Source organism: Labeo rohita, chromosome 6 (genome assembly GCF_022985175.1).
Source record: "Labeo rohita strain BAU-BD-2019 chromosome 6, IGBB_LRoh.1.0, whole genome shotgun sequence".
Lineage (NCBI taxonomy): Eukaryota > Metazoa > Chordata > Actinopteri > Cypriniformes > Cyprinidae > Labeo > Labeo rohita.
In genome coordinates, this window is record NC_066874.1 from 28,662,985 (window position 1) to 28,675,362 (window position 12,378).

The 12,378-nt window shown below is 36.0% G+C and overlaps 2 protein-coding genes across 2 annotated transcripts; one reads left to right on the plus strand and one right to left on the minus strand.

The window, feature by feature from the left end:
* Positions 1–17: 17 nt before the first annotated feature.
* On the minus strand, positions 18–4,541 carry rdh20 (retinol dehydrogenase 20). The gene is given in 5 exon segments (XM_051112974.1): positions 18–141; positions 4,103–4,151; positions 4,154–4,179; positions 4,181–4,514; positions 4,517–4,541. Coding segments are annotated over 5 exon segments (558 nt in total).
* Positions 4,542–5,859: 1,318 nt separating this feature from the next.
* si:dkey-7k24.5 (somatomedin-B and thrombospondin type-1 domain-containing protein) lies at positions 5,860–10,349 on the plus strand. Its single transcript, XM_051113408.1, has 5 exons — positions 5,860–6,142; positions 7,693–7,884; positions 8,398–8,473; positions 8,970–9,152; positions 10,232–10,349. The coding sequence occupies exons 1-5, from the start codon at positions 5,860–5,862 to the stop codon at positions 10,347–10,349; spliced, it is 852 nt and encodes a 283-aa protein (XP_050969365.1).
* The last annotated feature ends 2,029 nt before the right edge of the window (positions 10,350–12,378 follow it).

Here is a 12,378-nt window from a genome sequence, read left to right on the forward strand (position 1 = left end):
TGTAGTGTTCCAGATGTTTAAGCAGCTTTTATGGCACCACCGGCTGCTCTGTTCTTCCTTATGGTCTCAGTGAACGAGTACATGCACTTGTCTAAACCCAGAAAGCAACATGTCACCACATTGGATTCCCATGGAAACAGGCTGCAAAGGCAAGATGTCATTCAAGTAAAACACTGATGGGTAGAGGCACCTCTTATAAAAACAGCAAGACTGTGTGGTGCCATAAATGAGGCAGAATTATTTACTTTAGTGCTGATGTGAATGGATTCTACAAAGGATTATTTACTGTATTAGTGTAGTGATTTACCCTACGAGCATTTGTGGTTTAAAAGTATATACATTGGTTTTTTTTGGTTTTTTTTAAATGACCAATTGTTTTTCTAGATAAGACCCTTATTCCTTGGCTGGGATCATGTAGAGCCCTTTGAAGTAGAGGTCAACCGATATTGGATTTTACCGAGACCGATAACTAGGTTGGACCACACTGGCTGTTACCGATTAATCGACCGATATGTTTTTAAAATGGATACTGAACAGAAAATAAATAGTGCTCTACTATTAAAAAAAAAAAAAAAAAAAAAAAAAAAAGTAGCTTACTGAACCATACTTTGTAATTTAATAAAAATATTAATATTAATTATTTATTGATCATTACAGTTAGTTCATTGTTCATCAATGTTAACAAAAGCAACTAAAAGTTTTAAAATATATCAGTAAATGCTGATATTAACACACTCTAACAAGGAACAATACTTCTATTCTACAGCTTTTATCAATCTTAATGTTACAAATGGACCTGTATGGTAAAGTGCTACCATTACATCAACAATCAAACTAAAGATGGCCATCTTTAAATATCTAGGCCACAGTAGGCCACAGTATTGAAATTGCATACATATGAATATTGTGTACTTTCACAATTTAACTGCTTCTATTCTAGCACATTCGTGGTTATCTAATCAAAATATAAAAATATGTTAGTCACACAATGGGCAAAAGTGCAGCGCCGCGTCTAGAAGAACTCGCAGCTATCCGTTATCACACACTGGACACGTTGCGTTCAATTCAAGCGGCGGTCTACAAGACTTTATTTGATCACCAAATAGACAAAAGTATACTGCTGTGCTTTCTCCATTAATGCAGCATCTAGTCAACAAATTCACTGCTTAGTAATGACATGAAAACATGCACTACAGTATACTGTACACACCATTTCGTTGTTGATGTTTTAAATCCGCTTTTGAAGTGTCCTGCTCTGTGCAGCGCGCAGTGTCACATGTCTAAACAAACGGCACATGCTGTCAGTGATTTCCGCCACTAGAGACCACTCTTGTGCTGTATAACAAAGACTATAGGGCAGGGGTCACCAGACCCGGTCCTGGAGGGCCGGTGTCCCTGCAGAATTTAGCTCCAACCCTAATTAAACACACCTGAACCAGCTAATCAAGATCTTACTAGGTATACTTGAAACTTCCAGACAGGTGTGCTGAGGAAAGTTGGAGGTAAACTCTGCAGAACACCAGCCCTCCAGGAGCAACTTTGGTGACCCCTGCTATAGGGACTTTGCTGTATAATGACGACCTTTTCAGCCGCTCTAGCAACGGACCCAACCCAGAAAAACTATCGGCATGGATTTTTGCCGATAAGCGATAGTTCCACCAATCAACTCTCGGTGCCGATTAATCGGCAAAACCGATACATCGGTCGACCTCTACTTTGAAGCTGCATTGAAACTGCAATTTGGATATACAACCTATTGATTCCCATTGAAGTCCACTATTTGGAGAAAAATCCTGGAATGTTTTCCTCAAAAACCTTAATTTCTTTTCGATTTAAAAAAGAAAGACTTGAACATCTTGGATACCATGGGGGTGAGTAAATTATCAGGACATTTGAATTCTGAAGCGAACAAATCTTTTAAATGCATAGATCACCTTCAACCCACATCTTTGTTTTTTTGTGGAACACAAGCTGAGAAGTTTATAAGAATCTTCTGTTCACATTCCATGTTTTCTGAAAACAAACAATAGCTTTGTGTAAGGAAGAGATTGAAATGTAAGTCATAATTCAATTATAATCTTCCCCTCAGGCAAAGTTCTGACATAATATTTGGTTCGGTTGCAAATGAGATTTCTCACACGTTCAGTCACGTCACAACCAAAGAGCTTTGGCAGAGGGTACATTTATGAGGGTTTTTTTTTTTTTGTCCTTTTTGGATCTTGAGAACCATAATTATTATCAATACCTGCATGAATGTGCTTCCAAAATCATTGGATTGTTTCCCACAGAAAGGTAACAACATACGTTTGGAACAGCATTAGGGTGAGTAAATGGAGACTGAACTATACATTTAATAAACATATAAGCTATGATCTTAGAGTGACCTGACAATTTCAATGCACTAACAAAAAGTACCTAAGTAACACCATTCCTTTTTAGAAATTTACTGTGGTAGTTCCATGGTATTTTTTGTACTTAAATATGGTATTCACTATATAGCCTATATTTATAAATGGTTATACATGGTGTGTTTTTACTAGTATGTTAAATTTTTCCCCTAACAAAATTAAAATGATAAATTAAATTCTCTGTTCAAACAATGAATCAAAAGCTCACATGTAACTTGGTAGGTAGCATAACTATAAAAAAGCAAAACAAAATATAACTTTTATGTTAGATATTTTATTTTCAATCCAGTATAACCCTGTAATAATTAAAACTATAATTCAATATTCAAATGATAAATCAAATACTAGCACTGCCAGTGGCATGGATTCAATTCTCTGGGAACAAACACACTGATGTTGATGCACTGTAAACTGCCTTAGATAAAAATGTCTGCATATTGAATACATATATAAATGCATAGAATCATACTATCAACATCACTGGTTGGCATCCAATGCACACATCAGCACAATGCTAATGTGTAAATACTGCTCAACGTGTGAGCATTAATCCACTTCATATATGGTCACGGTTATTTGCATTAAGCGGATCAAAGTGAGACTTTCATGGGGAATGATATGTTTACATCAGAGAAGGGCTGTAAATAAGGCTAAGGGGATAAAATCAGGTAATTCCAACATCATGCATTTTATGCATATCAAGTAATACAATGAAGGAAAGCAGCATTATTTACTTTTAATCCATCCATTTGTCAAACTTTGGCATGAATACAGAACATATGGCACTTTTAGTAATGCTTATCATTCGTTTTTATGCTCATCATTCATTTAGGCCATTTACGCATTTTTTTTATATACTGAGCCTATTTCAGGTTTTGTTACTCTTTGTTACTAAGATTCAATTTAAGGTATACAGTTCATTCATTCTCTGGGAGTTGAACCCATGACCATGTTGCTAGAGACATGCTCTACTGTTTGAAAATCCTTTATTAAAGGAATGGAAAACACTTATACTATTAAAAATGTAGAAAATGTGGATGTATATTTGACTTTCTGGTCGTCAAGCTTAATGGAACATATTTCCAAAGGAATAGCTGACCCAAAAATGAAAATTTCCTGAACAGCTGTGCTGGACCCTAATTCTGATGGCACTGGTGAGCAAGTAATTTGCTATTTTCATTTTTGGGCAAACTTTAATATGATAGTTTTGGCAGAAAATTGATCCCATGTTTAATAGACTACATCTGGACACCTGTGTGATCTTCAAAAAATACTGTACAATTCACAGTGGGATCAGTAAAATCCCCTGCAAAAATGACTAGCCCATCCACCTTATTTTTCAACGCAGAAGTAAGACGTTTTTCTATGAATGTGCTAGACTTCCGGTTAATTACAGGGAAATAGCGAGAAGAATACCAAAGTCCAGTAAACGGTAAAACTGTTTGCACTACAAACCACTGTGTGCATAATTAAGGTAATACATTAAAATCATATGATAAGACACACCAGTTTCCAATATCGGGCAGCAAATCGAGCTGTTTTGAACAGCTAGCTGGAAGCGGATGAGACCGGAAGCCTCACACGTAAAATGTACAAATGGCCGGGAAAAAACAGGTGGATATCATTTGTTCGAACTTTGAAGATATATTTGAAGATATATTATAGAATCTGATATATTATTTAAAACTTCTTACCCATGGCAGTTTACTTTCACAGTCCCTCCACCCTCCACCATGCCATCAGACAGTCCAGGAGTCTCTCACCGGCCACTGTTCACCAAGTAGGTCACATCTCTTCCCACCTCCTACCGTACCTGGTCGGCTGTGCGGTGTACTTCTTACAGGTTTGTCACTCACATCCACCGTGTACGCGCTTGCTTGGCCCTTTACGCCCTCACCAGCTTGGCTGTCTCCTCATTAGTTTCTCCGTTGATGTCCCACAGCACCAATTCTGCACCGTGATTCGAAAACTCAAGGGCAGAAAGGCGGCCCAGGGCTCCTCCAGAGCCGGTTATTAGCACCATCTCGCTGTCTATAGGCTTCGTACGTGGTCTCAGCACGATCCACAGACAAGAACGCAGGATGAAGTACACTACGTCCAGAAGCCCATCTGTAAATCCATTAGGAAGATCATGGTGTCCAGGTAGAGATGCTTGTTTAAGAGCCATGCTACTCCCATAAGAGGCTGTTTAAATATCCCTGTCCTCAGGATTAGGTGCAAATAGGCCTACCTCAAGAAACCAATTCAGCTATTTTTGCTGTGAGAATACATACGATAATAGGTGAAAAATAAGATGGTAAACATTTCAGTGGTTTTGCATTTTCTAGCCAATGTGTTGGCCTACACCACCAGTGTCCAAAATCTAAATCGATGCAATATTGCAATATTACATCAAAATGTAAACCTTTAGAAACAATGAATTCCTCACTAAAACCATTTCACGTGTAAGCAAGTAAACAAATCAAACTCGCTCTAATTTGCTCATGCTAATACATAATGGAGAATTAGTTCCCTAAACCACAAAAACAATCCATACAGTGGACATTTATAAACCACAGATATTAGTGCAAATTGTGCCTTTGCACAAAAGTACATTTTAACAACCAACTAGCAATTGTATTGTTTTAACTAATTTAAATGAAGCACATTGGATGTACTAAACTATACATGAATCATACCTGAGACAAAAATGCACCCTAAACTTTCTCAAAGGCCTGTGTACACGTATAAGTTTCCTTAACAATATCAACGCTCCAGTTATTTTTGTACACACGTCATATGCCTTTTCGTGTGCCCATTTACCTCACAAAACAAAACTCCCTCAGTCTTTGGATATAAGACATGGGATTGTGAATATATGAGGCCCTACATTACAGCAGTGCCTATGGTATTGTTCTTTCTGCATGAATAGCCTCTAGCTACAGGAATTAATTTAATCCTCTCTTTTCACGTGTTTCAGCATCAATGGGCAATACCGGCTAGCTAAGGAAACATTCAAGAGGGTCCTCAACCATAAAAAACTTTATGCAAAACAAACATACATACACTAGAACTTATATACATTTTATTGACTAAATGCGGACTATTTTAGATCATTCATTACCTTCAATCTTTGTCATTTGTATAGGCCATGATTTTTGAAGTCTCCATTCTTAAGGATGGATTCTTAACAAACTTGCAGTTTTCACTTCATGAGATGTTAATAGATATACTGTGTGGATTACTTGTGAAGTATTGTGATGATGATCCATTAGTGAGACTCAGATGAAAAAACAAACTCATCTACATCACGGCTGGCCTGAGTGTGAGTAAATTTTAAGCAAATTTTAATATCTGGCTGAACTAGAAAACCAAAATCTCTGAGTGAGTGAAGAATGTCATCTAAAACAGGCAGAGTAAATATCACAGTCCAGCTCAGAGGTGCAGCAAAACTTAGAAGTCAATTACATGCATGGGTTCTTCAGATGAGGGGAGCGACATATTCAGGCTGCTCATTATCATGTCAGCGTGCAGCTGCAGACGCTCATGGATGGTTTTGTACCTCGCTCTGTTGGTAACACTGGTGTCCCAGAGCGAAGGAGGTTGTCAGGATACGGGAATGTGTTGCACTGGACAAAACCAGTCATGTATTACTGAAGACTGGAGGAAAGATCGCTCCTATGGGGAATGCTACTGTGACCAGGCATGCAAGACGACATTGGACTGTTGTCACGACTATGACCTTGCCTGTCCAGGTTTTCAGAATTTTATCTTTTTTAGATGCTATATTAAAATTTTAAAACAGATACTTAAGGTCATGTCTGTACTGGACAGCAGATTTGATTAGATTTTATTCAGAGCTTTGTATTTAAACCTTTTTTTCTTTAGAAAACTACCAATGTTAATATACTATAATTTAAAAACTGAGATTTTAGTATAAAATATTGTGAACACAAAATTGTATATAATATATTAAGATTTTTTTTATATTTTTGAAAGAGATCTCTAATGCTCACCAAGGCTGCATTTATTTGATTAAAAATGCAGTAAAAACAGTAATATTGTGAAATATTACAATTTAAAATCACTGTAATGTATTCCTGTGATGCAAAGCTGAATTTTCAGCATCATTACTCCAGTCTTCAGTGTCACATGATCCTTCAGAAATCATTCCAATATGTGACCATAAGGGTCAATTTTTGAAATTTATACATAATCTGAAAGCTGAATAAATAAGCTTTGTTAGGATAGGGCAATATTTGGCCGAGATACAACTATTTGAAAATCTGGAATCTGAAGGTGCAAAAAAATTAAAATGTTGAGAAAATCGCCCTCAAAGTTGTCCAAAAGAAGTTCTTAGCAATGCATATTACTAATCAGAAATTAAGTTTTGATATATTTACGGTAGGAAAATTTACAAAATATCTTCATGGAACATGATCTTTACTTAATTTCCTAATGATTTTTGGCATAAAAGAAAAATTGATAATTTTGACCCATACAATGTACTTTTAGCTATTGCTACAAATATACCCGTGCTACTTAAGACTTTACTTAAGTAAAGGTCCAGGGTCACATATGCTGATTTGGTGCTTAATATGTTTTGTGGAAACCATGATACATAGAAAAACAAATAAACAAAGAACAGCATTTATTTTAAATATAATCTTTTGTAAATTTATAAATGTCTTAACTGTCATTTTTAATCAATTTAATGTAATAATTTCTTTTAAAAAATGTATATAAATGCATTTGGGAAAGTATATTGCTGTAGCGGTTTATCATTTCTTATTTCACAACACTTTATGCTACAAATTAATCTTTTGAGTAATTAATGTATGTACATTTAGTACCGAATGTAGTGAGTAAGACACTGTTGCATGTGTAAGTTTGTGTGGCCTTTGAAAAACTTCTCACTGTAGTACTTTACAAATGTTTTTTATTATTTAACACGCTGGAGGACAAAAGCTTTCAAACATCTTTTTAGTGCAGATTGCTTTGTGATCCTGTCACAGTGTAATGTGTAATGGTTCAGTTAAAAACTACACTGGAGACACTAAACCTCATTTCACATGCAAAGAAGCCTTAAAGGCACAATCAACACAACAGCAAAAAAGCCTGTGTACATTAAAATTTTAGGGGAGGGTGAGGAATAAGTCATGAAAAACTTTTTTGGTGCGAGAAAAACTAGCCTTACGTAAATAATAAAAATAGCTTGATATGACTTCTGTTGCTGCTGCTTATCATGTCTGTGGATATCATTGCTTTAGCTGCCACATCTACTATGTGTGTGCATGTGTTTTAGCTGTATCCTGTGTGGTGAGCGAATGGAGTGTGTGGTCCGGCTGTCTGGAGCCGTGTAAACCCACACTGCGCACCAGGCGGAGACAGGTGATCCAGGAAGCACGTAATGGAGGCAAGCCCTGTCCCCCTCTACAACAGACCGCAGGCTGCGCGGAGTATCACGACCAGGACGGTCCCTGCTTACAGTCCCTAGGTATGGCAAATTAAAGCCTTGTCCTTAAGCAAAGCCATTTGCCATCCATCAACACAAATGTCACATTTCATAATCAGCCATGAATAATATCTCAGTAGGTCTGAGGTCAGCCCTTACGATCCATAATAAAAGCAACTGGTAGTCACATAAACGTATTTAAAATGATTTATACAACCATTATTTTTCCATTGAATTGTTGCTCTTGGATGGAGTCCACAGTACACATTACATCCCATTTATCCGAGTGAATATTTATCTTATATAATCACGTTATCAGTACATGGGCTTGTTCTGACTGTAATCAAATGATGAACTGTAATCATCTTCGTCAGAGAATATTCTCCAGGCACTAAAGCAGCAATCTAAATGTCGCCTGTTATCCTGAGCAACAATGTGCTTTTGTAAATGAGTTGAACTTTCTTATAAGGCTGCAGGTGAAATATGGGGGCACAGACGCATTAAAATCTCTCTTCCTTAATCTCTGACCCACTCCTCTGTCTCATTATTTTACAGTCCCAGCTCTCATCACTACGGGTGGCTATGGAAATGCAAGGAAAAAGAGGGAGATTTTGGACAGCAATATCATCGGGTAAGATTTGACAATCCATGGTACTGTTTTTTTTTAAACCATAGTACATATGTGACCCTGGACCACAAAACCAATCATAAGTGTCAATTTTTTGAAACTGAGATTTATACATCATCTGAAAGCTGAATTAATGAGCTTTCCATTTTTGAAAATTGAAAATTGAATTGATAGTATATATTTATATTATTTGGTGCTCAAGAAACATTTATTATCATTATAAACACTGAAAACAGTTGCATTGTTTAATGTTGTTGTGGACACCATGATATATTTACTTTCAGGATTCTTTGAAGAATATAAAGCTCAGAACAACAGCATTTATTTGAAATATAATTTGTTTATATGTGCAAGTCTTTAAAATGACTTTTGATCATTTTAATGCATCCTGGCCAAAAGTATAAATAAAAAAAAAAAAATCATACTTATCCCAAATGTTTATATAGTAGTGTATGTGCAATTTATTGTGTATTTATGCGTCTGTATGTGCACACTTCAGTTATTGTGTGGAGTTCAAACTCACATCTCTGACGGTGGGCTGTCAACGCAGTTTCAGTCCGCACACTCGCTGGATGCGGTACCTGAAGGAGGGGCATCAGGTGTGCGTGGAGTGCCAGCCACCAGCACTGGTCCAGGGCCAACGCTACTGCTCAGGGGACGGGGAGAACATGAAACAAGACAGGTGAGTGCAGAGAAACTTTCAAGATTAATGTGTGTATGTTTTTTTTTAATATAGGTTCAATAAAAATTAAGTGCAATAATTTAGCACTTTCCCTCAGTTTATAAAAACAAACAATAATCATTAGAATTAAAAATGTTGAAAAATAGTTGTTTCAAAAGTATTCATCTTCTCATAGAGCCAAAAAACACTTTACAACTCATTTTTACACACATTTTTATATGGAGAAATTAATATATACTTACTGTCTTTTATGCTTACCAAGGTTGCATTTATTTGGTCAAAATACAGTTGAACAGTAATATTGTGAATTATTATTATATTTTTAAAAATAGCTATTTTCTATTTAAATATATTTTCAAATCCAATTTATTCATGTGATGGCAAAGCTGAATTTTCAGCATCATTACTCTTCAGTGTCACACGATCCTTCAGAAATCAAGTGTCAGTTTTGATCAGTTTAATGCATCTGAATAAAAGTATTGATTCCACTGACTCTAAACATTTAAACTGACAAGCTGTAGATTTATTATTAGGTACTTCAGCTGTAAATCGAGCTGTAAATCATTATACGTTTCATAACAAGCTAAAAAAAACTATGCAATCATTACAAAATATCGTGACAAGCCTCAAAATCTTAAGAAATATAGTCTCCTGAAATGAAGTAGGCCACGTTTTTAAAGTAATTCAAGGTCTTGAGACTAGATCTTGGCCACTAGAGGGAACCATGACACATCTTTAAATATTCAAAAGCTTGTGTATAAAACATCTTGTACTGCTTTAAGACTTGTGCACTCATTTAGAGCACTCTAGAGCCTTGATATGTTTTTTAATAAAAAGAGAGCAGTTTAATCTGGGCTAAATTTAAAACCCCAATGATGCTGGTGTATTTTTGTACATAGTACTTTTAATAATACTAAAATGATATTTTATATTAACCAACACAAAATGCTTGTATTATTCATAAGTTACGGTTGAAACTCTTAACTTAGCTCAAGGACAACAGCCAGAGCGAAACCCATCACTGTATCTGTCTTTCCCTATCATCTTTTTCCATCACATTTTCACTGTCTCACTCTTAGGAGCTTGTCTCTGCAGTGGCAGGCCGTGGGGAATTCTCAGTGCAGAGGGCTGTGGAGACGGGTCCGTCGACGAGACTCCTGTTCCTGTCCTACTGTACACAGTTTTCTCTTCATCTAACTCGCACACTTCAACCGGGTCATGAAATTTCACGCTTAAAAAAGTGACAGTAGAATGTGCAGAGACTATTTAAACCTGCTTTAGGCTTGTATTCCAAATGATACAGTTGATACCTCATTACAGTTCCTTATCCTTATCAAGAAAAGATTAAATATTAGTCACAGTTAATTCCCATTTATTCATGAAAGACTAATGCTAATGGCCATCATATTATGTTTAAAGGAATAGTTCACCCAAAAATTAAAAAACTGCTGATATAAACATCACAATAATTCACAAGAAATCTAAAGTCTTTCAGTTAACATCTTGTGAAGTGAAAAAAGGTTCTAAACAAATGGATTCTGGTGGATTTTGATCTAAAAGAACAACAGAGGATGGGCTTTATTAAGCAATATTGTAGATTATAAACTGGTATTTTGGCCAAACGCAACATTTTTAAGGTTACAACAAACAGCTTTTCACTTCTTAAAATGTTACTTGATGGACTGGAGTGTGGATTATTGTAATGCTTTTATAAGCTGTTTGCACTGTCATTCTGACGGCACCCATTTGCTCCAGAGGATCCACTGGCGAGCACATGTAATGCTAACTTTCAGCCCTAACCAGGTCATGAATTTTCACGCTTAAAGAAGTGACGGTAGAATGTGCAGAGATTGTTTTGATAATTCAAACCTTCAAACCTGCTTTAGGCTTATATGCCAAATGATACAGTTGATGCCTCATTACAGTACCTTATCAAGAAAAGATTCAATATTAGTCACAGTTAATTCCCATTTATTCAGTAAAAGACTAATGCTAATGGCCATCATATTATGATTAAAGGAACAGTTCACCCAAAAATTACAATTTACTCACTTTCAGGCCACCCAGGATGTAGATGATTTTTTTTTTATCAGAGTTGGAGAAATTTATCAGCACTTGCTCACCAATGGATCCTCTGCAGTGAATAGGTGCCGTCACAACAAGATAAAAGCTGATAAAATAACATCCATCAAATAACATCATATGAAGCAAAAAAAAAAAAGGTTCTAAACAAATATGTGAGTGGACTTTGATGTGAGAGGACAACATAAAATGGACTTTTTCACTGGAGGAAGCATTATTATGGGTTATTGACTAGTATTTTGACTAGAAGCAACGGTTTATAGTTTAAACACCTTGGTGATTTGTGTCTCACAAACACAGATTTTCACTTCAGAAGATGTTACTTGCTGGACTAGAGTTGTGTGGATTATTGTGATGCTTTTATCAGCTGTTTGGACTCTCATTCTGACGGCACCCATTCACTCCAGAGGATCCAATGGTGAGCAAGTCATGCAATGCTTACTTTCTCCAAATCTATTTCTTCAATCAGCCTTAAGCGTCATGAAATTTCACAGTTAAAGAAGAAAAGATTCAATATTAGTCACAGTTAATTCCTATTTATTCAAAAAAAGACTAATGCTAATGGCCATCATATTATAATTAAAGGAATAGTTCACGCAAAAATGTACATTTTCTGACAATTTACTCACCCTCAAGCAAAAATGTAGATGGGTTTGTTTATTCATCAGATTTGGAGAAATTGTATCATTACATGACTTGCTCACCAATGGATCCTTTGCAGTGAATGGGTGCCGTCAGAATGAGAGTTTAAACAGCTAATAAAAACATCCATCAAATAACATCTTGTGATGCAAAAAAAGGTTCTAAACAGATATTTGGGTGGATTTTGATGTTAGAGGACAACAGAATATGGACTTTTCCACTGGAGGAAGCAATATTATGGGTTATTGACTAGTATTATGACTAGAAGCAGCGGTAATTAAAACACCTTAATGATTTGTTTCTTACAAACAGCTTTTCACTTCATAAGATGTTTTTTGATGGGCTGGAGTGGATTATTGTGATGCTTTTATCAGCTGTTTGGACTCTCATTCTGACGGCACCCATTCACTCCAGAGGATCCATTGGTGAGCAAGTCATGTAATGATACAATTTCTCCTAATCTATTTCAATCAATTTATTTTTTGGGTGAACTATTCCTTTC

What these genes read in the sequence shown, in the direction of transcription:
- si:dkey-7k24.5 (XM_051113408.1), top strand. Translation starts at nt 5,860, where the DNA reads ATGGGTTCTTCAGATGAGGGGAGCGACATATTCAGGCTGCTCATTATC. An exon ending in CTATGACCTTGCCTGTCCAG is followed by an intron (nt 6,143 to 7,692) that starts GTTTTCAGAATT and finishes CATGTGTTTTAG; the next exon opens with CTGTATCCTGTGTGGTGAGC. An exon ending in TTGGACAGCAATATCATCGG is followed by an intron (nt 8,474 to 8,969) that starts GTAAGATTTGAC and finishes TGCACACTTCAG; the next exon opens with TTATTGTGTGGAGTTCAAAC.